The 24,587-nt window shown below is 44.2% G+C and overlaps 1 protein-coding gene across 4 annotated transcripts in view; it reads right to left on the bottom strand.

Moving 5' to 3' along the window:
- Window positions 1-24,587, bottom strand: part of cblb (Cbl proto-oncogene B, E3 ubiquitin protein ligase) — a 160,797-nt gene that overhangs the window by 7,056 nt on the left and 129,154 nt on the right. For 3 of the 4 annotated variants that reach the window (XM_029629945.2, XM_029629947.2, XM_029629944.2), the window contains 4 exons: window positions 18,608-18,699; window positions 13,239-13,382; window positions 12,813-12,877; window positions 12,351-12,458 (listed from right to left, as the gene is read on the bottom strand). In XM_029629945.2, the coding sequence (XP_029485805.1) occupies window positions 12,351-12,458; window positions 12,813-12,877; window positions 13,239-13,382; window positions 18,608-18,699 (409 nt within the window). Of the gene's footprint in view, window positions 1-12,350; window positions 12,459-12,812; window positions 12,878-13,238; window positions 13,383-18,607; window positions 18,700-24,587 lie in introns of those variants that run through there. The other variant, XM_029629948.2, reaches the window with a different exon arrangement.

Raw genomic sequence — 24,587 nt, 5'->3', positions numbered from 1 at the left:
GGAGTCTGCAAAAGACCTGAGACTGGGACGGAGATTTGTCTTCCAACAAGACAATGATCCAAAACATAAAGCAAAATCTACAATGGAATGGTTCAAAAATAAACATATCCAGGTGTTAGAATGGCCAAGTCAAAGTCCAGACCTGAATCCAATCGAGAATCTGTGGAAAGAACTGAAAACTGCTGTTTACAAATGCTCTCCATCCAACCTCACTGAGCTCGAGCTGTTTTGCAAGGAGGAATGGGAAAAAATGTCAGTCTCTCGATGTGCAAAACTGATAGAGACATACCCCAAGCGACTTACAGCTGTAATCGCAGCAAAAGGTGGCGCTACAAAGTATTAACTTAAGGGGGCTGAATAATTTTGCACGCCCAATTTTTCAGTTTTTGATTTGTTAAAAAAGTTTGAAATATCCAATAAATGTCGTTCCACTTCATGATTGTGTCCCACTTGTTGTTGATTCTTCACAAAAAAATACAGTTTTATATCTTTATGTTTGAAGCCTGAAATGTGGCAAAAGGTCGCAAAGTTCAAGGGGGCCGAATACTTTCGCAAGGCACTGTATATGCAAATTAATACCATTTAAATGTTGATGTCTTTTGCATTGGATATTTTACCTTATCATATGGAGACAGAAACATAAACCTTTTACCTTATCATAAGTAGACATAATTGCAAATGATTAAATCCTTACAATAAAAATCAAATAAAACATTTAGTTACGAATTTAACTTGAACTAAATTAACTAAATGAGTTGACTCTTCACATGGGATGATTTCACTGAACAACAAAAGAAAGAGAATATTGAATGATCCCCAATGATACATCTGTAAAATGATAGTCTAGAAACTAAAGCTTTGGTTGTCTTTCACTCAGGCTTCCATGTCTTCTCCCTGGACCTCCTCAATGTCCACTAGAGGTCGACCGATTATGATTTTTCAACGCTGATACCGATACCAATTATTGGAGGACCAAAAAAGCCGATCCCGATTAATCGGCCGATTTGTATATATATATTTGTAATAATGACAATTACAACAATACTGAATGAACAATGAACACTTTTATTTTAACTTAATATAATACATCAATAAAATCTATTTAGTCTCAAATAAATAATGAAACATGTTCAATTTGGTTTAAATAATGCAAAAACAAAGTGTTGGAGAAGAAAGTAAAAGTGCAATATGTGCCATGTAAAAAAACTAACGTTTAAGTTCCTTGCTCAGAACATGAGAACATATGAAAGCAGGTGGTTTCTTTTAACATGAGTCTTCAATATTCCCAGGTAAGAAGTTTTAGGTTGTAGTTATTATAGGAATTATAGGATTATTTCCCTCTATACCATTTGTGTTTCATATACCTTTGGCTATTGGATGTTCTAATAGGTACTTAAGTATTACCAGCCTAATCTGGGGAGTTGATAGGCTTGAAGTCATAAACAGAGCAATGCTTGAAGCATTGCGTAGAGCTGCTGGCAAACGCAGTAAAGTTCTGTTTGAATGAATGCTTACGAGCCTGCTGCTGCCTACCACTGCTTAGTCAGACTGCTTTATTAAATCATAGACTTAATTATAATATAATAACACACATAAATACGAGCCATAGGTCATTAATATGGTAAAATCAAGAAACTATAATTTCGAAAATAAAACGTTTATTCTTTCAGTGAAATACGGATTCATTCCGTATTTTATCTAACGTGTGGAATCCATAAGTCTAAATATTTTTGTTACATTGCACAACCTTCAATGTTATGTCATAATTCCATAAAATTCTGGCAAATTAGTATGCAACGAGCCAGGGGGCCCAAACTGTTGCATATACCCTGACTGCGTGCAATGAACGCAAGAGAAGTGACACAATTTCCCTAGTTTAATATTGCCTGCTAACATACTTTTCTTTTAACTAAATATGCAGGTTTAAAAAATATTCTTCTGTGTATTGATTTTTTAAAAATGTATGTCCTGTAAAATATATTCACCCCAACCAGTATTGTAATCAAAACTTACCAGAAGGCATGTAGTGGCTCAGACAGTGTAAAATTGTGTGCTCAATACCGTGTGCTCAATAGCATCTGGTTTCTGTGAAAGATCTTGACAATCAGGTGTACATGTGATGGAAGAATGCACTGCACATGTGATGGAAGAATGCACTGTGCCTGCAGAGGGTGGCAATTCCATTGAATTGGGGTTAGTTGAACCAAAATATGCCGCAAGACATGTATATCCCACAAAAAAGGTTCACTGTCCCCAAATTCCAGGGCTTAACCTTTTGCGTGTAGGGGGCAGTATTTTTGTTTTTGGCTACAAAACGTACCCATTTGAAACTGCCTATTTCTCAGCCCCAGAATCTAGAATATGCATATAATTGTCAGATTAGGATAGAAAACACTCTAAAGTTTCCAAAACTATAAAAAATATTGTCTGTGAGTATAACAGAACTGATATCACAGGCGAAAACCTGAGGAAAATCCAATCAGGAAGTGCCTCTTATTTTGAAACCTCTCTGTTCCTATCCATGCCCATCCTCCATTAGAAGGGATATCAACCATATTCCAGATTCCTATGGCTTCCCTAAGGTGTCAACAGTCTTTAGACATAGTTTCAGGCTTTTATTTTAAAAATGAGCATGAAAGATCACATTGCGTAAGTGGATAGGTGGGTGCTCTCAGAGTGAGTAAAGCGGCCATTGTTTCTCCCGGTGTTATTGAAAAACCTACACACCCGGTTGATATATTATCGAATATATATTTTAAAAACAACCTGAGGATTGATTATAAAAAACGATTGACATGTTTCTGTGGACATTATGGATATTATTTGGAATATACGTGACCTCTCTTTCCTGTGGATTTCTGAACATAACGCGACAAACAAACAGAGGTATTTTGGGTATAAAAATAATCTTTATGGAACAAAAGGAACATTTGTTGTGTAACTGGGAGTCTTGTGAGTGAAAACATCCAAGATCATCAAAGGTAAACGATTCATTTGATTGCTTTTCTGATTTTCGTGACCTAGCTACTTAATGCTTAGTGTACATAATGTTTTGTTATGCTATCGTTAAACTTACACAAACGCTTGGAATGCTTTCGCTGTAAAGCACAATTTCAAAATCTGAGACGACAGGTGTTTTGCAATATTGCACTTGTGATTTCATGAATATGAATATTTTTTAGTAATATTATTTGACTGTGGCGCTATGCTATTCAGCGGTTGCTGACGAAAATGATCCCGCTAACGGGATGGGTAGCGTCAAGATGAACTTCCCATGGAATATTTCCCGGAAAATTTCCGGAACTTTACTGGAAAGTTTCCGACCCTTTGCAACCCTATTCACAACACATGATATTTTCCTTTACAAAACTGAAGGCCGTTCAAACATTTCTAGCCGTGCAGTTATCTGCTGTTCTCATAATAATTACATTACTCATATTGTTGATATAATATCACTACTAGATATACATCAGGGCCGGTGCCAAACCAAATCCGTTGGACAGGCCTTGGATTTCCTTAGGCGGACATGTTTTTGCAATGGGAGCAATGAGAGAAAGGGCAGCATTTTACGACATTCCAATGTCATAGTCTTGTGAATCTCTCATGCATATCATATTTTTTGATTGAAAATGGGAACAAATGGGTGAGATGGACAAATACTGATTTCAAAGCAAAATGGACTAAATTCTCATTCATAAAAACATGAGTATCAAAATAGTTTTAAAAGATGCTCGTGACTTAAAGTTGAACCTCAGATGAATGTTAATGATGATAATATCCTTTACAGTCAACTCAAAATATGATATTTTGTTCTTTTGAACTAGCCTACATTTTTTGTATCATAATGAGACTAAATGAAACGACATAGGCCAAATGGATTTTGTGATGTTTTCTAATTTTGTTTTGTATTTTATCGCCACTTTAAACGTGTACATGACACTGCAACAAAATTTCCCCATGGGGACAATAAAGTCAGTAAGTAAATTAATTTCGAAATTCTATCTTTCTTTCTCTCTCGGAGGAGGACCTGAGCCCTAGGACCATGACTCAGGACTACCTGTTATGATGACTCCTTGCTGTCCCCAATCCACCTGGCCATGCTGCTGTTTCAACTGTTCTGCCTGCGGCTATGGAACCCTGACCTGTTCACCGGATGTGCTACCTGTCCCAGACCTGCTGTTTTCAACTCTCTACAGAGAGCAGGAATGGTAGAAATACTCTGAATGATCGGCTATGAAAAGCCAATTGACATTTACTCCTGAGGTGCTGACCTGTTGCACCCTCGACAACCACTGTGGTTATTATTATTTTACCCTGCTGGTCATCTATGAACACTTGAACATCTTGGCCATGTGCTGTTATAATCTCCACCCGACACAGCCAGAAGATGACTGGCCACCCCTCATAGCCTGGTTCCTCTTTAGGTTTCTTCCTAGGTTCTGGCCTTTCTAGGGAGTTTTTCCTAGCCACTGTGCTTCTACACCTGCATTGCTTGCTGTTTGGGGTTTTAGGCTGGGTTTCTGTACAGCACTTTGAGATATCAGCTGATGTAAGAAGGGCTATATAAATACATTTGATTTGATATGCCGCTCTGACATTGCTCACCCAAATATTTATATATTCTTAACTCCATTCCATTACTTTAGATTTGTGTGTGCTATGTGTATTATTGTGAAATTGTTAGGTATAAGTTGTTAGATATTACTGCACTATTGATTTGGCCTTGTGTTTTAGGTCATTGTCCTGTTGAAACCTGAACATGGTTTTCTTCTAAGATTTTGCCTGTGCTTAGCTCCATTACTGTAACGCAGAATGGTAGGTGTCCATATTGATATTGATAATTTATTATCATGAACACAAAACAAAATAACGAGAACGAAACGAAACAGTCCTGAACGGTGAATACAAAAAACACCGAACATAAAATAATCACCCACAACTCAAAGGTGAAACCAGGCTACATAAGTATTGTTCTCAATCAGGGAAAACGATTGACAGCTACCTCTGATTGAGAACCATACCAGGCCAAACACAGAAATCCCAAATTATAGAGAAAAGAACATAGACTGCCCACCCCAAATAACACCCTGACCATAATAAAACAAAGACAAAACAAAGGAACTAAGGTCAGAACGTGACAGTACCCCTCCCCAAATGTGCGGACTCCGGCCGCAAAACCTGAACCTATAGGGGAGGGTCTGGGTGGGGGTCTGTCCGCGGTGGCGGCTCTGGCGCAGGACGTGGACCCCACTCCACCATAGTCCTTGCCCGCCTCTTTACCCGCCTCCGTGGCCTCTTTAGAGCGGCGACCCTCGCCGCCGACCTCGGACTGGGGACCCTAGAAACGGGTCCCGAATGGACGGGAGATTCCGGCAGCACCGGACAGGCGGGAGACTCCGGCAGCGAAGGGCGATTCCGGCAGCTCCGGAGTGAAGGGCGATTCCGGCAGCACCGGACGGCTCTGGCAGTTCCTGACTGACCGGCGGCTCTGGTAGCTCCTGACTACACGGCGGCTCTGGCAGCTCCTGACTGACGGGCGACTCTGGCAGCTCAGGACAGACGGGCGAGTCTGGCAGCTCAGGACAGACGGGCGACTCTGGCAGCTCAGGACAGACGGGCGACTCTGGCAGCTCAGGACAGACGGGCGACTCTGGCAGCTCAGGACAGACGGGCGACTCTGGCAGCTTAGGACAGACGGGCGACTCTGGCAGCTCAGGACAGACGGGCGACTCTGGCAGCTCAGGACAGACGGGCGACTCTGGTAGCTCAGGACAGACGGGCGACTCTGGCAGCTCAGGACAGACGGGCGACTCTGGCAGCTCAGGACAGCCTTTGGTTTCCTTGTGCCTTGCATGTGGAATGATCTACAATGCACTTTAAAACTGGAGGAATTAGTGCATCTAGGGCATTTCAGACGGTTAGGAGGCCTTTTTACTGAATCATTTTTTATCATTTTGTTTTGCGTATTGTTGTGCATGATAACGTGTATTTGAATGTGTATATAAATGTGTAGTTTAATGTGTTTATTGTATTTTGATGTGTATGTTGGTGCTATACAGAGCTCATCTGGAAAAGAGACCTTGGATCCTGGACTTCCTGACCGGCCACCCCCAGGTGGTAAGGGTAGGCAACATCACATCTGCCACGCTGATCCTCAACACTGAGGCCACTCAGGGGTGCGTGCTTAGTCCCCTCCTGTACTCCATGTTCACCCAGGACTGCGTGGTCAATCACAACTCCAACCCATTCATTAAGTTTGCTGACGACACAACAGTGGTAGGCCTGATCTGAGAGCCTATATCGAGGAGGTCAGAGACCTGGCAGTGTGGTGCCAGGACAACAACCTCTTCCTCAATGTGAGCAAGACAAAGGAGCTGATCGTTGACTACAGGAAAAGGCGGGCCGAACAGGCCCCCATTAACATCGATGAGTTTCACCAACAAACTATCACGGTCCAAACACACCAAAACTGTTGTGAAGAGGGCACAACAACACCTTTTCCCCCTCTGGAGACTGAAAAGATTTGGCATGGGTCCCCAGATCCTCAAAAAGTTCTACAGCTGCACCATCAAGAGCATCTTGACCAGTTGCATCACTGCCTGGTATGGCAACTGCTCGGCATCTGACTGTAAGGCACTACGAATGGTAGTGCGTATGGCCCAGTACATCACCGGAGCTAAGATTCCCGCCATCCAGGACCTATATACTAGGCGGTGTCAGAGGAAGGCCCAAAAAACTGTCAAAGACTCCCATCACCCAAGTCATAGACTGTTCTCTATGCTACCGCATGGCAAGCGGTACCGGAGCGTCAAGTCTAGGACCAAAAGGCTCCTTAACAGCTTCCACCCCCAAGCTATAAGACTGCTGAACAATTAATCAAATGGCCACCCAGACTATTTACATTGATACACCCCCCCTTTGTTTTTACATTGCGGCTACTCGCTGTTTATTATCTTTGCATGGTCACTTTACCCCGACCTACATGTGCCCTTACCTCGACTAACCTTTCCCCTCGCACATTGATTCGGTACCGGTACCCCCTGTATATAGCTTCGTTATTGTTATTTTATTGTGTTACATTTTTATATATATTTTAAACTTTAGTATATTTTGTAAATATTTTCTGAACTATTTCTTGAACTGCATTGTTGGTTAAGAGCTTGTAATTTGTCACGTTCTGACCTTTATTTCCTTTGTTTTGTCTTTATTTAGTGTGGTCAGGGCGGGCAGTGTGAGTTGGGGTGGGCAGTCTATGTGTGTTTTTCTATGTTTGGTTTCTGTTTCGGCCTAGTATGGTTCTCAATCAGAGGCAGGTGTCGTAAGTTGTCTCTGATTGAGAATCATACTTAGGTAGCCTGGGTTTCAATTTTGAGTTGTGGGTGTTTGTTTCCGTGTGAGTGTTTGTTGCCACACGGTACTGTTTCGGTTTTCGTTCATGTTCACGTTTATTGTTTTGTATTTCATAGTGTTCTGTTTATATCTTATAATAAACGTTATGGATACTTACCACGCTTCTTATTGGTCCTCCTCCGAGGAGGAATGCCGTTACATAATTAAGCATTTCACGGTAAGGTCTACATTGTTGTATTCGGCGTGTAACAAATAACATTTGATGTGATTAGTATATCTGTATAATCACATATTGTTGCCCTATTGTGTGGTCTGAACGTAGTAAAAAGAGGATATTTTAAAATTAGAAATCGTACGTCCTGCCGCTTGCACAGCTTATTACAGCTGTGAGATTTATGTATTTAAGTATTTTGGAACACTAATCAACATGGCAATGCTTTTACTGATTGCACATAAAGGAAGATGCATGATAGAGTGCCTGCTTTGTTATCCAACTGAACCCCGATCATTGCTGCTAACAACTATGTTTTTTATATTTGCCATACAGTTTCATAAAACTAAAATATATTTCTTACAAATACATTTAAAAGCATATTGGAATATATTGTACAAAACATTTCAAATACATTTTAAAATATATTTACCAAATATGTGGATAAAAAAACAAAAATCCAGAGGCATTTAACATATATTGTGATCAATGTCCCCTCTAAGCTGAGCGAGTGTGCGAGTGGGCAGTAGCCTGAGGCTGCAGTGCAGCTCCCAATATCAGCCCATGGAGAGAAGCACCAGATTGAACTTCACTCAATTTTCTAGAGTTTTCCCTGTTTTTTTATTTATTTATTTGACCAGGCAAGTCAGTTAAAAACAAATTCTTATTTTCAATGACGGCCTAGGAACAGTGGGTTAACTGCCTGTTCAGGGGCAGAATGACAGATTTGTACCATGTCAGCTCGGGGGTTTGAACTTGCAACCTTCCAGTTACTAGTCCAACTCTCTAACCACTAGGCTACCCTGCCACCCTAGGGTTGGTTAACCCTATCAGCGTTTCCCTTTACTGTGGCAATTTGGGATCAAATCAACACAATATTACCCACTTTCAATGCAACATACACGAAACAAAACGAACTACGTAAGATATTTTGTTGTAGGCAGAACACATTGGAGACGTGGTGTGGCCACAACAACATACAGTAACTCAAGTCCTTCTGTTCACCTGATTTAGAATTCCTCACAATCAATATAATTTATTATAATCACAGCCGTATATATTCCCCCCCCCTCAAGCAGACACATCGATGGCTCTGAACGAACTTCATTTGACTCTTTGCAAACTGGAATCCATATATCCGGAGGCTGCATTCATTGTAGCTGGGGATTTTAACAAGGCTAATCTGAAAACAAGACTCCCTAAATTGTATCAGCATATCGATTGCGCAACCAGGGCTGGAAAACCCTTGGATCATTGCTATTCTAACTTCCGCGATGCATATAAGGCCCTGCCCCGCTCTCCTTTCGGAAAAGCTGACCACGACTCCATTTTGTTGATCCCTGCCTACAGACAGAAACTAAAACAAGAAGCTCCCACGCTGAGGTCTGTTCAACGCTGGTCCGACCAATCTGATTCCACACTCCAAGACTGCTTCCATCACGTGGACTGGGATATGTTTCGTATTGCGTCAGACAACAACATTGACGAATACGCTGATTCGGTGAGCGAGTTCATTAGAACGTGCATTGAAGATGTCGTTCCCATAGCAACGATTAAAACATTCCCAAACCAGAAACCGTGGATTGATGGCAGCATTCGCGTGAAACTGAAAGCGCGAACCACTGCTTTTAATCAGGGCAAGGTGACTGGAAACATGACCGAATACAAACAGTGTAACTATTCCCTCCGCAAGGCAATCAAACAAGCTAAGCGTCAGTATAGAGACAAAGTAGAATCTCAATTCAACGGCTCAGACACAAGAGGTATGTGGCAGGGTCTACAGTCAATCACGGATTACAAAAAGAAAACCAGCCCCGTCACGGACCAGGATGTCTTGCTCCCAGGCAGACTAAATAACTTTTTTGCCCGCTTTGAGGACAATACAGTGCCACTGACACGGCCCGCAACCAAAACATGCAGACTCTCCTTCACTGCAGCCGACGTGAGGAAAACATTTAAACGTGTCAACCCTCGCAAGGCTGCAGGCCCAGACGGCATCCCCAGCCGCGCCCTCAGAGCATGCGCAAACCAGCTGGCTGGTGTGTTTACGGACATATTCAATCAATCCCTATCCCAGTCCGTTGTTCCCACATGCTTCAAGAGGGCCACCATTGTTCCTGTTCCCAAGAAAGCTAAGGTAACTGAGCTACACGACTAGCGCCCCGTAGCACTCACTTCCGTCATCATGAAGTGCTTTGAGAGACTAGTTAAGGACCATATCACCTCCACCCTACCTGACACCCTAGACCCACTCCAATTTGCTTACCGCCCAAATAGGTCCACAGACGATGCAATCTCAACCACACTGCACACTGCCCTAACCCATCTGGACAAGAGGAATACCTATGAGAGAATGCTGTTCATCGACTACAGCTCGGCATTTAACACCATAGTGCCCTCCAAGTTCGTCATCAAGCTCGAGACCCTGGGTCTCGACCCCGCCCTGTGCAACTGGACTTCCTGACGGGCCGCCCCCAGGTGGTGAGGGTAGGCAACAACATCTCCACCCTGCTGATCCTCAACACTGGGGCCCCACAAGGGTGCGTTCTGAGCCCTCTCCTGTACTCCCTGTTCACCCACGACTGCGTGGCCATGCACGCCTCCAACTCAATCATCAAGTTTGCGGACGACACAACAGTGGTAGGCTTGATTACCAACAACGACGAGACGGCCTACAGGGAGGAGGTGAGGGCCCTCGGAGTGTGGTGTCAGGAAAATAACCTCACACTCAACGTCAACAAAACTAAGGAGATGATTGTGGACTTCAGGAAACAGCAGAGGGAACACCCCCCTATCCACATCGATGGAACAGTAGTGGAGAGGGTAGTAAGTTTTAAGTTAATCGGCGTACACATCACAGACAAACGGAATTGGTCCACCGACACAGACAGCATCGTGAAGAAGGGGCAGCAGCGCCTCTTCAACCTCAGGAGGCTGAAGAAATTCGGCCTGTCACCACTAACATTGAGTGGCTGCTGTCAACACACTGACTCAACTCCAGCCACTTTAATAATGGGAATTGATGGGAAATGATGTAAAATATATCACTAGCCACTTTAAACAATGCTACCTAATATAATGTTTACATACCCTACATTATTCATCTCATATGTATACGTATATACTGTACTCTATATCATCTACTGCATCTTTATGTAATACATGTATCACTAGCCACTTTAACTATGCCACTTTGTTTACATACTCATCTCATATGTATATACTTCACTCAATACCATCTACTGTATCTTGCCTATGCCGCTCTGTACCATCACTCATTCATATATCTTTATGTACATATTCTTTATCCCCTTACACTTGTGTCTATAAGGTAGTAGTTTTGGAATCGTTAGCTAGATTACTTGTTGGTTATTACTGCATTGTCGGAACTAGAAGCACAAGCATTTCGCTACACTCGCATTAACATCTGCTAACCATGTGTATGTGACAAAAAAAAAGATTTGATTTGAAGTAGGATTCTATTCCATTGAAAGACAGATTTAACCAATCAGAGCTGCAGTAGGCCTATATGCAAATTAACCATTGCCATATACAGTATGGATCTGTGCCATTTACTTTGAACTGGACTGTGTTTCCACTACAGCATGGGCGGTCATGCTTGTTTTGAGATCAAAGTGAGGGCTGCATGAAGCCAGGTTGTTAATATCCTTTTGGTAGTTAGTGAGTTATTAGCCCAGTCATAGATCATTTGTAGTCAGCAACAGGGGAGTGATTGCTTCTTACAAAAGCACAAAACGTGTAAATTTCTAGACTTTTAAAAAGCAAGGAAGGTAAATAGCTTTGTTTTGTCTTAAAGGGACAGTGTGTATTTTTTATTTTTTTACCCCTTTTTCTCCCCAATTTCGTGGTATCCAATTGTTGTAGTCCTTGTCTCATCGCTACAACTCCCGTACGGGCTCGGGAGAGACGAAGGTTGAAAGTCATGCGTCCTCCAATACACAACCCAACCAAGCCACACTGCTTCTTAACACAGCGCGCATCCAACCCGGAAGCCAGCCACACCAATGTGTCGGAGGAAACACCGTGTACCTGGCCACCTTGGTTAGCGCGCACTGCGCCCGGCCCACCACAGGAGTCGCTGGTACGCGATGAGACAAGGACACCCCTACCGACCAAGCCCTCCCTAACCCGGATGACGCTAGGCCAATTGTGCGTCGCCCCACGGACCTCCCGGTCGTGGCCGGTTACGACAGAGCCTGGGCGCGAACCCAGGGACTCTGATGGCACTTAACCACTGCGCCACCCGGGAGGCCTACAGTGTGGTATTTTGAGACAGGCTTGAATAAGCTAAGTAGCCAATAGGCACATGGTAGCATAATTTGTCTGATTCTCTGTAGTAATAGTATGGGAATAATAATGCATTTTAATTTGTAAGTGGTTTCTTGCATCAAACAACACAACAACATTTTCAGTCACCTCCATGTCTGAAGGACAAGTGGATAAACTGGTTAATGTTAAGCCCTGCATGTTTTTTTTCAAAAGTGTCATGGAATGTAGGCCTATACTGAACACCATACATTGGCTGCTACTGTAGGCTGAATGACAGAACAGCTATTTCATGATAAATGTTATGAGATGCATTTTCTCCTTTGTTCTTGATGGTAGGCCACTCTGGTAGACCTACATTATGATCAAATAGCCACAGAAGCCTACTTGGCCACTGTTAAAACTGTAACTTAAATTGTGTACAGCCACAGGGTTCACAGTAAATACGCGTGCTGGAAGTTGCACAGAATTTCCATAACGTTCAAGTTTGCCCTCAGTTTACCTTGAGGGGGAAGTAGAATGTCGTAGTCTGAGGGCGTCCTGTTGTGGAAGGGACAGAGTGCGGCACGAGCTGCCCCAGAGAGCAACACCCCCGATTCAAAATGCCCACCTGAGAATCACAAGGACAGGTTAACGTGATCGGGAATGGCAGGCTAGGCACCAACTGCTCATAATCCGAAAGCACTGCAGCAAAACTATTTTAGGCCGGTACCTCCTCCTTCTATGTATAAGATTTTACTCTGTGGTGGTATTGGCCAATGGATGGACACAAGAACGCATTCGTGGATCGCACACACATGCACACACTCGTGGGGATGATGATGATAATGAAGATGACACTGAGCCCTAAGTATTAACAACAGTGTCAGCTTTGATTTCTTTCACACAGAACACTTCCAGTAACAAGCAGAGCCAACTACTGGTAGATCAGGTCCAGAACATGACATCCCCACTTCAGCCTTACCATACTCAAAGGGCTTGTGCTTGTTTTCCCCTGCAGAGGACTCCGAGGACCCATTCTCCAGATTTCTGATAAAAAAACATAAACATAGAGAGATATTACATTTGTTCCCCATTAACATTTGTCCATTTATTTTGGGGTTTTTACCAAATCAAGACTGTTTATACTGCACAGCACCGGCAGGTTGCGCTTTGCTGAGTAACAGTTGAAATCCAGCTTGATCCAGGAATTCATTCTTCCCTTTCATGCAACTCCTACAAGTTTGACCAAATCTACATTTGGCAGCTTTTTCACTTATTTATTGTATCTCTATTCCAGAATAAAAAGTTACGTCCCAAATGGCACACTATTCCCTATGGGCTCTGGGCAAAAGTAGTACATTATTTAGGGAATAGGGTTCCACTTGGGATGCATCGTCTGTGCTAGTACCTGTTAGGGATCCGGACGGAGACGCAGACTGGGGAATGGGATAGGCACACCGGGTAGGATGAAGGGATCTGATACTCGTCTTCAACACGCTCGGTTGTTCCTCTTGCTCTCCCAACACCAGGTGCGGTGAAAGGATTGAGGTGTCTGGAAGACAAAGCAACCATTTTACATTTTTAGACCACGCAGGTTTTAATGATAAAGTATAGATTTTTCCAAGCAAACTTCCATTGTGCTACAAATATAGTATCAGTCCAAAGTTTGGACACACCTACTCATTCAAGGGTTTTTATCTTTATATGTACTATTTTCTACATTGTAGAATAATAGTGAAGACATAAAAACTATGAATTAACACATATGGAATCATGTAGTAACCAATTTTTTTTTAAACAAATCAAAATATATTTTATATTCTTCAAAGTAGCCACCCTTTGCCTTGATTGAAAGCCTTGCACGCTCTTTGCACTCTCTCAACCAGCTTCATGAGGAATGCTTTTCCAACAGTCTTGAAGGAGTTCTCACAAATGCTGAGCACTTGATGGATGCTTTTTCTTCACTCTGCGTTACAACTCATCCCAAACCATCTCAATTGGGTTGAGGTCAGGTGATTGTGGAGGCCAGGTCATCTGATGCAGCACTCCATCACTGTCCTTCTTGATCAAATAGCCCTTACACAGCCTAGAGGCGTGTTGGGTCAATGTCCCGTTGAAAAACAAATGATAGTCCCACTAGGCGCAAACCAGATGGGATGACGTATCGCTGCAGAATGCTGTGGTAGCCATGCTGGTTAAGTGTGCCTTGAATTCTAAATAAATCATTGACCGTGTCACCAGCAAAGCAACCCCACACCATCACACCTCCTCCTCTATGCTTCACGACGGGAACCACAAATGCAGAGATCCTCCGTTCACTTACTGCGTCTAACAAAGACACAGCGGTTGGAACCAAAAATCTCAAATTTGGACTCATCAGACCAAAGACAGATTTCCATCGGTCTAATGTCCATTTCTACTTTGCACATTCTTCCATTGCAAAACTACCATTCCAGTGTTTTACTTGCTATATTGTATTTACTTTGCCACCATGGCCTTTTTTGCCTTTACCTCCCTTCTCACCTCATTTGCTCACATTGTATATATACTTTTTATACTGTATTATTGACTGTATGTTTGTTTTACTCCATGTGTAACTCTGTGTCGTTGTATCTGTCGAACTGCTTTGCTTTATCTTGGCCAGGTCGCAATTGTAAATGAGAACATGTTCTCAACTTGCCTACCTGGTTAAATAAAGGTGAAATAAAATAAAATAAATAAAATTGCTCGTGTTCCTTGGCCCATGCAAGTCTCTTCTTCTTATTGGTGTCCTTTAATAGTAGGTTCTTTGCAGCAATTCGACCATGAATGCCTGATTCACGCAGTCTCCTCTGAACAGTTGATGTTGAGATGTGTCAGTTACTTGAACTCTGAAGCATTTGGGCTGCAAATGAGGTGCATTTAACTAAAATAACCTATGCTCTGCAGCAAAGGTAACTCTGGGTCTTACTTTCCTGTGGCGGTCCTCATGAGAGCCAGTTTCATCATAGCGCTTGATGGTTTTTGAGACCGCACTTGAAGAAACTTTCAAGGTTCTTGAAATGTTCTGGATTGACTGACCTTCATGTCTTAAAGTAATGATGGACTGTTGTTTCTCTTTGATTATTTGAGCTGTTCTTGCCATAATATGGACTTTTACAAAATAGGGCTGGCTATCTTCTTTATACCACCCCTACCTTGTCACAACACAACTGATTGGCTCAAATGCAATAAGAAGGAAAGACATTCCACAAATTAACTTGTAACATCTGTTGATTGAAATGCATTCCAGGTGACTACCTCATGAAGCTGGTTGAGAGAATGCCAAGAGTGTGCAAAGCTGTCATCAAGGCAAAGGGTGGCTACTTTGAAGAATATCAAATATATACACTACAGTTAAAAAGTTTGGGGTCAGTTACAAATGTCCTTATTTTTGAAAGAAAGCATTTTTATTGTCCATTAAAATAACACCAAATTGATCAGAAATACAGTGTAGGCATTGCTAATGTTGTAAATGACTATTGTAGCTGGAAATGGCAGATTTTTTATGGAATATATACATAGGCGTACAGAGGCCCATTATCAGCAACCATCACTCCTGTGGTCCAATAGAACGTTGTGTTAGCTAATCCAAGTTTATCATTTTAAAAGGCGAATTGATCATTAGAAAACTCTTTTGCAATTATGTTAGCACAGCTGAAAACTGTTGTTCTGATTAAAGAAGCAATAAAACTGGACTTCTTTAGACTACTTGAGTATCTGGAGCATCAGCATTTGTGGGTTCGATTACAGGCTCAAAATGGCCAAAAACAAAGAACTTTAGACTCGTCAGTCTATTCTTGTTCTGAGAAATGATGACTATGCGAGAAATTGCCAAGAAACTTAGGATCTCGTACAAAGCTGTGTACTACTCCCTTCACAGAACAGCGACAACTGTCTCTAACCAGAATAGAAAGAGGAGTGGGAGGCCCCAGTGCACAACTGAGCAAGAGGACAAGTACAATAGAGTATCTGGTTTGAGAAACAGATGCCTCACAAGTCCTCAACTGGCAGCTTCATTAAATAGTACCCGCAAAACACCAGTCTCAACGTCAACAGTGAAGAGGTGACTCCGGGATGCTGGTCTTCTAGGCAGAGTTCCTCTGTCCAATGTCTATGTTCTTTTGCCCATCTTAATATTTTATTTTTATTGGCCAGTCTGAGATATGGCCTTTCCTTTGCAACTCTGCCTAGAAGGCCAGCATCTAGGAGTCACCTCTTCACTGTTGACATTGAGACTGGTGATTTGCAGGTACTAAACTTCACGACTTAAACCTGCTGTGTCAGCTTTTATTGCTGCTTATTTGGGAAATGACCTCAACAGTTCCATGGCTGTGTGTGTGTGTGTGTGTGTGTGTGTGTGTGTGTGTGTGAGAGAGAGAGTGAGTGTTTTGTGTGCACAGATGTGGAGGGAGACAAAGCTTCACCCTGTGGCCTCACTGTTCAGTGTCCAGCAGCTGCCATTATAGCTTCACTGCACTATTGCCCATAGCATCCACTGTGCAACACAATAAAAAAATACCAAATCAAATGTCTTTGTCAGCTAAAAGGGAATTAGATATTCTGCAGCCAACATTCACAGAACCACTCTCAATCATGACAGGACCCTTCAGCAACCATATTACATTATTGGTACAAGGCCATGTGTTTCAGCTGCAAAACACTAAGAGTGGAGGGGAAGAGGATGTAAGAGAAAAGGCCTGGAATTTGATGGATTTCCTGACTCCTCGATTAGGATCAAGTTTTCCCGACATACACTACATGACCAAAGTATGTGGACACCTACTCGTCCAACATCTCATTTCAAAATCATGGGCATTATTAATTTGGAGTTGGTCCCCCCTTTGCTGCTATAACAGCCTCAACTCTTCTGGGAAGGCTTTCCACTAGATGTTGGAACATTGCTATGGGGTCTTGCTTTCCATTCAGCCACGAGCATTAGTGAGGTCGGGCACTGATGGCCTGGCTCGCAGTCAGCATTCCAATTCGTCCCAAAGGTGTTCGATAGGGTTGAGGTTAGGGCTCTATGCATGCCAGTCAAGTTTATTTTAAAGGAACTTTTTACCCCCTTTTCTCCCCAATTTCATGATATCCAAATTGGTAGTTACAGTCTTGTCCCATAGCTGACCCTGCCAAGCCGCACTGCTTCTTGACACACTGCTCACTTAACCCGAGAACCCAGACGCACGAATGTGTCGGAGGAAACACCGTACAACTGGCGATGCATGTGCCGGCCCACACAGCATGCATGTGCCGGCCCACACAGGAGTCGCTAGAGCGCAATGGGACAAGGTCATCGAGGCCAGCCAAACCCTCTCCTAATTCGGACGACGCTTTATGGATTTCCCGTTCGCAGCCAGCTGCAACACAGCCCTGGATCGAACCCGGATCTGTAGTGATGCCTCAAGCACCGCAAGTGCCTTAGAACATTGCGTCACACCGATCTCGACAAACCATTTCTGTTTGGACCTAGCATTGTGCACAAGGGCATTGTCATGCTGAAACAGGAAAGGATCTGCCCCAATCTGTTGCCACAAAGTTGGAAGCACAGAATCATCTAGAATGTTATTGTATGCTTTAGCGATAAGATTTCCTTTCACTGGAACTAAGGGGCATAGCCCGACCATGAAAAACAGCCCCAGGCCATTATTCCTCATCCACCAAACTTTACAGTTGCCGCTAGGCATTGGGCAGGTAGCGTTCTCCTTGCATCCGCCAAACCCAGATTTGTCCATCGGACTGCCAGATGGTGAAGTGTGATTCATCACTCCAGAGAACATGTTTCCACAGCTCCATAGTCCAATAGCGGCAAGCTTTACACCCCTCCAGCTGACGCTTGGCATTGTGCATGATGATCTTAGGCTTGTGTGCGGCTGCTCGGCCATGGAAGCCCATTTCATTCAGATTCATTAAGATTCATTAAGATTTCATTAAGATTCAGTTCTTGTGCTGACGTTGTTTCCAAGGCAGTTTGGAACTTGGTAGTGAGTTTCTGCAACTGAGGACAGACAATTTTTACTCGCTACGTGAATTTATAAATCTGCCAAATAATTTAAAAAAACTGTTTTTGCTTTGTCATTATGGGGTATTGTGTGTAGATTGATGAGGAAAGAAATATTTAATACATTGTAGAATAACGCTGTAACTAACAAAAGGCATATCTACCTCAATTATCTTGTACCCCTGTACATCGACTCAGTACTAGTACACCCTCCCTGTATATAATCAAGTTATTGTTACCAATTGTGTATTTATTCCTTGTGTTATAACTATGTGTTTCTGTCTCTGCATTGTTGGGATGGTCCTGTAAGTAAGCATTTCATTGTTAGTTTACACCTGTTGTTTAGATTCTTAACAAATAGCAATTTCTCAAGCAAGAATTTTGCTAGAACTGTCTGGTAGTGGTCTAGGAGGGGAAAACTGAAAACTAGCTGGTATTGGCAAAGGTTTGGAACTCTCTTTCTTATTGGTATATTAACAAATGTACCACCTTGTGATGTCAGCAGGCAGGCCAAAACTCCCACCAAAACAGGCAGAAATTTCAGGCGGTGTTTCAAACAGCTCTTACACTAAAAGGGCATTATTATAATTTTCATAATTTTATAGTATTATTCCAACCTCATAGTGTGAAAATATATATAAAACACATATTGTACACCCATTCATAAAGCTTGCCCGCAAAAATTAACAGACTAACAGAAAATCAATAGTCAATCTTTCAACGTATGTGTGTGTGACAGTATTGCGGGAGAGACTCACTTGTGGCTGCTGTTGAGAGCGGGCAAGGGAGCGAAGTGTCGGAGAGGAGGAATGTCGTACTCATCACTGACATGGAGACCATTTGAGTAAGGCTGCAGACAGACATACAGACCAAGAGAGACACACAGACTGACAAGAAGGAAACACCAGTATACAAAAGTGCACAAGAACAAAGTCTACGGTAATCCACTTATTTTCATTCATACAAGCAATCTCCATAGACAAACATTGGCATTAGAATGGCCTTACTGAAGAGCTCAGTGACTTTCAACTTGACACCATCCAACAAGTCAGTTCGTCAAATTTCTGCCCTGCTAGAGCTGCCCCGGTCAACTGTGTAAGTGCTGTTATTGTGAAGTGGAAATGCCTAGGAGCAACAAAAAAATCGTAGCACGTAAAAATCGTCTGTTGCAACACTCACTACCGTCAGCACAAGAACTGTTCGTCCGGAGCTTTATGAAATGGGTTTCCATGGCCAAGCAGCCGCGCACAAGCCTAAGATCACCATGCGCAATGCCAAGCATCGGCTGGAGTAGTGTAAAGCCTGCTGCCATTGGACTATGGAGCAGTGGAAATGCCTTCACTGGAGTGATGAATCACGTTTCACCATTTGGCAGTCTGACAGACAAATCAGGGTTTAGCAGATGCCAGGAGAACACCACCTGCCCCAATGCGTAATGCTGACTGTCAAGTTTTGTGGAGGAGGAATAATGGTTCAGGGGTAATGGTTCAGGGGTAATGGTTCGGGGTAAGCCCCTTAGTTCCAGTGAAGGGAAATCTTAACGCTACATCATACAATGACATTCTAGATGATTCTGTGCTTCCAACTTTGTGGCAACAGTTTGGGGAAAGTCTTTTCCTGTTTCAGCATGACAATGCCCCTGTGCACAAAGCGAGGTCCATACAGAAATGATTTGTCGAGATCGGTGTGGAAGAACTTGATTGGTCGGCACAGAGCTCTGACCTTAACCGAGGACAGACCCCATCGAACACCTTTGGGATGAATTGGAATGCCGACTGCAAGCTAAGCCTAATTGCCCAACATCCGTGCCTGACCTCTCTAATGCTCTTGTGGCTGAATAGAAGCAAGTCGCCGCAGCAATGTTACAACATCTAGCAAAAAGCCTTCCCAGAAAACTGGAGGCTGTTATAGCAGCAAAGGGGGGGACCAACTCTATATTAATGCCCATGATTTTGGAATGAGATGTTGAATGAGCAGGTGTCCACATACTTTTGGTCATGTACTGTCGACACCACTTTAGCTTCCAAACCTACTCAGCCAGAATTCAATCCCATTGCAGGTTATAGCCATTGCGGCTTTGAAAGACCATATCTGATTGAGCTGACATATGCAGAATTTACCAGGAATGAGATCTCCGAATTGAATCCCGGCCTTAAACTGCAGGCCACAGTCCCTCGTCAAAATGAATGACAACAAAAATGTGCTTTTTGGTGTTAATTTAAGGTTTGTGTAAGGCATAAGGTTAGCAGTGTGGTTAAGGTTTAAAATATTTTATGACTTTGTGTCTGTGCCAGCTAGTGACTACCCTGCAGAGCTGTCCTCCCAATAAATTCCAACCTGCCAATCCTTTCCACATTGGGCAGAGGTTGGCATGCCCCATGCAGACAACCACTTGGACACTGTGCCCACCTCATCTCCCACACTACCCCAGAGGACACTACCCTCCAATTACAGGATTTTCCCTCCATGGGTTCTGAGTAACCCATCTGGCGTGTGCTCACCTGGGTTGGAGTCAATGTTGAATCATTACAATTATATTTTCTAATTGATATTATGCCATTATTTTCTATGAGTTTTTTTCAATTGATGAATTTATCATAGTTCAAATGGAATTGACCTAGAGATCTTCTTAGGTCGTCTAAAAAGTGAAACCCGAACAGACCAGAGGACAATCAGACCCGGACCAAAACAGACCTGAGAATAATCAGACCCGAACCCAAATGGACCCGACGACAACCTGACGACAATCAAATTGACCAACCCTGGTCTAAATTGACCAACCGTTCTGGCAATGATGCCAGAACTCTACACTGCAAAATTGGCTGGAGGTGGACTTCAGTCACTCTGGCACAACCTGCATAGATAAGGCAGTATCTGGCTGCCATCCACACCGGTTCAGTTAGGGCAAGGCTAGCAGAGCGGGGCTATGAGGGCAGTAAATAGAGATAATATGAGCGTAAGAGAGAGACATATCAAACCTATGCCTCTTCTTCCCACCCCACGCCCCCCGCCCCTGTGGCGACCTCTATGACAGCAGGACATATGACCAGGCCGTGAGAAGAGCAACAGGCCCAACCCCCACTATTACATCCGCCAAAGCCCCGTCCTGCGACCTAAGAGGTATGTATCAGATGCTCAACATGCTCTGCTCACACTTACTGTAATGGTCCGGGCCTAAACAACACAAAAACAACACTAGACACTATGGAACACAAAGCTTTCACTATCTCATCCTGGAATATACAAGGTCTGAGGTCATCTGCCTTTGCCCTAAAGAGCAGGAACCCAGACCTCATCAAATACATTAGAAATACAGACATTGTCATCCTACAAGACACATGGTATAAAGGAGACGGACCCACTTGTTGCCCTCTAGGTTACAGAGAGCTGGTAGTCCCATCCACCAAACTACCAGGTGTGAAACTGGGAAGATACTCAGGGGGTATGCTAAATGGTTTTGAGCAGACCTAACACACTCTATTAAATTAGTCAAAACAGGAACATTTTACATCTGGCTAGAAAATAATAAAGAAATGATCTCAACAGAGAAAAATGTCCTCATGTCTGCTACTTACAGTGGGGCAAAAAAGTATTTAGTCAGCCACCAATTGTGCAAGTTCTCCCACTTAACAAAATGAGAGGCCTGTAATTTTCATCATAGGTACACTTCAACTATGACAGACAAAATGAGAAAAAAAATCCAGAAAATCACATTGTAGGATTTTTAATGAATTTATTTGCAAATTATGGTGGAAAATCTTAGAGTGATATGCTATGTAGTGTGATATGAGTGATATGCTAGCTATGTAGCTAGCTACATAGCTAGCTACATAGCCGTCTTTGTTTCAAAGATAATTGTGTAGTCTAGAGCGATTTTCTAGGTTAGCTAGCCAGCTATTGTCGTTCTCCTACGCAACGTAACGTAACCAACACTGCTAGCTAGCCAGCTAGCTCCCGATAAGCAGCATTGTAGAAACTTCACACTCAACGGTACGACTTGATTAGGGTAGTGTCAACAACGCAGCTAGCCTACCCCAGCAGTACTCTATCATTTTAATCATTTTAGTCAATTAGATTCTTGCTACGTAAGCTTAACTTTCTGAACATTCGAGACGTGTAGTCCACTTGTCATTCCAATCTCCTCTGCATTAGCGTAGCCTCTTCTCTAGCCTGTCAACTATGTGTCTGTCTATCCCTGTTCTCTCCTCTCTGCACAGACCATACAAACGCTCCACACCGCATGGCCGCAGCCACCCTAATCTGGTGGTCCCAGCGCGCACGACCCACGTGGAGTTCCAGGTCTCCGGTAGCCTCTGGAACTGCCGATCTGCGGCCAACAAGGCAGAGTTCATCTCAGCCTATGTCTCCCTCCAGTCCCTCGACTTCTTGGCTCTGACGGAAACATGGATCACCACAGACAACACCGCTACTCCTACTGCTCTCTCTTCGTCCGCCCACGTGCTCTCGCACACCCCGAGAGCTTCTGGTCAGCGGGGTGGTGGCACCGGGATCCTCATCTCTCCCAAGTGGTCATTCTCTCTTTCTCCCCTTACCCATCTGTCTATCGCCTCCTTTGAATTCCATGCTGTCACAGTTACCAGCCCTTTCAAGCTTAACATCCTTATCATTTATCGCCCTCCAGGTTCCCTCGGAGAGTTCATCAATGAGCTTGATGCCTTGATAAGCTCCTTTCCTGAGGACGGCTCACCTCTCACAGTTCTGGGCGACTTTAACCTCCCCACGTCTACCTTTGACTCATTCCTCTCTGCCTCCTTCTTTCCACTCCTCTCCTCTTTTGACCTCACCCTCTCACCTTCCCCCCCTACTCACAAGGCAGGCAATACGCTCGACCTCATCTTTACTAGATGCTGTTCCTCCACTAACCTCATTGCAACTCCCTCCAAGTCTCCGACCACTACCTTGTATCCTTTTCCCTCTCGCTCTCATCCAACACTTCCCACACTGCCCCTACTGGATGGTATCGCGCCGTCCCAACCTTCGCTCTCTCTCCCCCGCTACTCTCTCCTCTTCCATCCTATCATCTCTTCCCTCTGCTCAAACCTTCTCCAACCTATCTCCTGATTCTGCCTCCTCAACCCTCCTCTCCTCCCTTTCTGCATCCTTTGACTCTCTATGTCCCCTATCCTCCAGGCCGGCTCGGTCCTCCCCTCCCGCTCCGTGGCTCGACGACTCATTGCGAGCTCACAGAACAGGGCTCCGGGCAGCCGAGCGGAAATGGAGGAAAACTCGCCTCCCTGCAGACCTGGCATCCTTTCACTCCCTCCTCTCTACATTTTCCTCCTCTGTCTCTGCTGGTAAAGCCACTTTCTACCACTCTAAATTCCAAGCATCTGCCTCTAACCCTAGGAAGCTCTTTGCCACCTTCTCCTCCCTCTTGAATCCTCCTCCCCCTCCCCCTCCTCCCTCTCTGCAGATGACTTCGTCAACCATTTTGAAAAGAAGGTCGACGACATCCGATCCTCGTTTGCTAAGTCAAACGACACCGCTGGTTCTGCTCACACTGCCCTACCCTGTGCTCTGACCTCTTTCTCCCCTCTCTCTCCAGATGACATCTCGCGTCTTGTGACGGCCGGCCGCCCAACAACCTGCCCGCTTGACCCTATCCCCTCCTCTCTTCTCCAGACCATCTCCGGTGACCTTCTCCCTTACCTCACCTCGCTCATCAACTCATCCCTGACCGCTGGCTACGTCCCTCCCGTCTTCAAGAGAGCGAGAGTTGCACCCCTTCTGAAAAAACCTACACTCGATCCCTCCGATGTCAACAACTACAGACCAGTATCCCTTCTTTCTTTTCTCTCCAAAACTCTTGAACGTGCCGTCCTTGGCCAGCTCTCCCGCTATCTCTCTCAGAATGACCTTCTTGATCCAAATCAGTCAGGTTTCAAGACTAGTCATTCAACTGAGACTGCTCTTCTCTGTATCACGGAGGCGCTCCGCACTGCTAAAGCTAACTCTCTCTCCTCTGCTCTCATCCTTCTAGACCTATCGGCTGCCTTCGATACTGTGAACCATCAGATCCTCCTCTCCACCCTCTCCGAGTTGGGCATCTCCGGCGCGGCCCACGCTTGGATTGCGTCCTACCTGACAGGTCGCTCCTACCAGGTGGCGTGGCGAGAATCCGTCTCCTCACCACGTGCTCTCACCACTGGTGTCCCCAGGGCTCTGTTCTAGGCCCTCTCCTATTCTCGCTATACACCAAGTCACTTGGCTCTGTCATAACCTCACATGGTCTCTCCTATCATTGCTATGCAGACGACACACAATTAATCTTCTCCTTTCCCCTTCTGACGACCAGGTGGCGAATCGCATCTCTGCATGTCTGGCAGACATATCAGTGTGGATGACGGATCATCACCTCAAGCTGAACCTCGGCAAGACGGAGCTGCTCTTCCTCCCGGGAAGGACTGCCCGTTCCATGATCTCGCCATCACGGTTGACAACTCCATTGTGTCCTCGTCCCAGAGCGCTAAGAACCTTGGCGTGATCCTGGACAACACCCTGTCGTTCTCAAATAACATCAAGGCGGTGGCCCGTTCCTGTAGGTTCATGCTCTACAACATCCGCAGAATACGACCCTGCCTCACACAGGAAGCGGCGCAGGTCCTAATCCAGGCACTTGTCATCTCCCGTCTGGATTACTGCAACTCGCTGTTGGCTGGGCTCCCTGCCTGTGCCATTAAACCCCTACAACTCATCCAGAACGCCGCAGCCCGTCTG

The sequence above is a fragment of the Oncorhynchus nerka genome, linkage group LG23 (assembly GCF_034236695.1).
Source record: "Oncorhynchus nerka isolate Pitt River linkage group LG23, Oner_Uvic_2.0, whole genome shotgun sequence".
In the NCBI taxonomy this organism is placed as follows: Eukaryota; Metazoa; Chordata; class Actinopteri; order Salmoniformes; family Salmonidae; genus Oncorhynchus; species Oncorhynchus nerka.
Note: the sequence above shows the minus strand (reverse complement) of the source record. Positions and strands in the feature narration are given on the sequence as shown.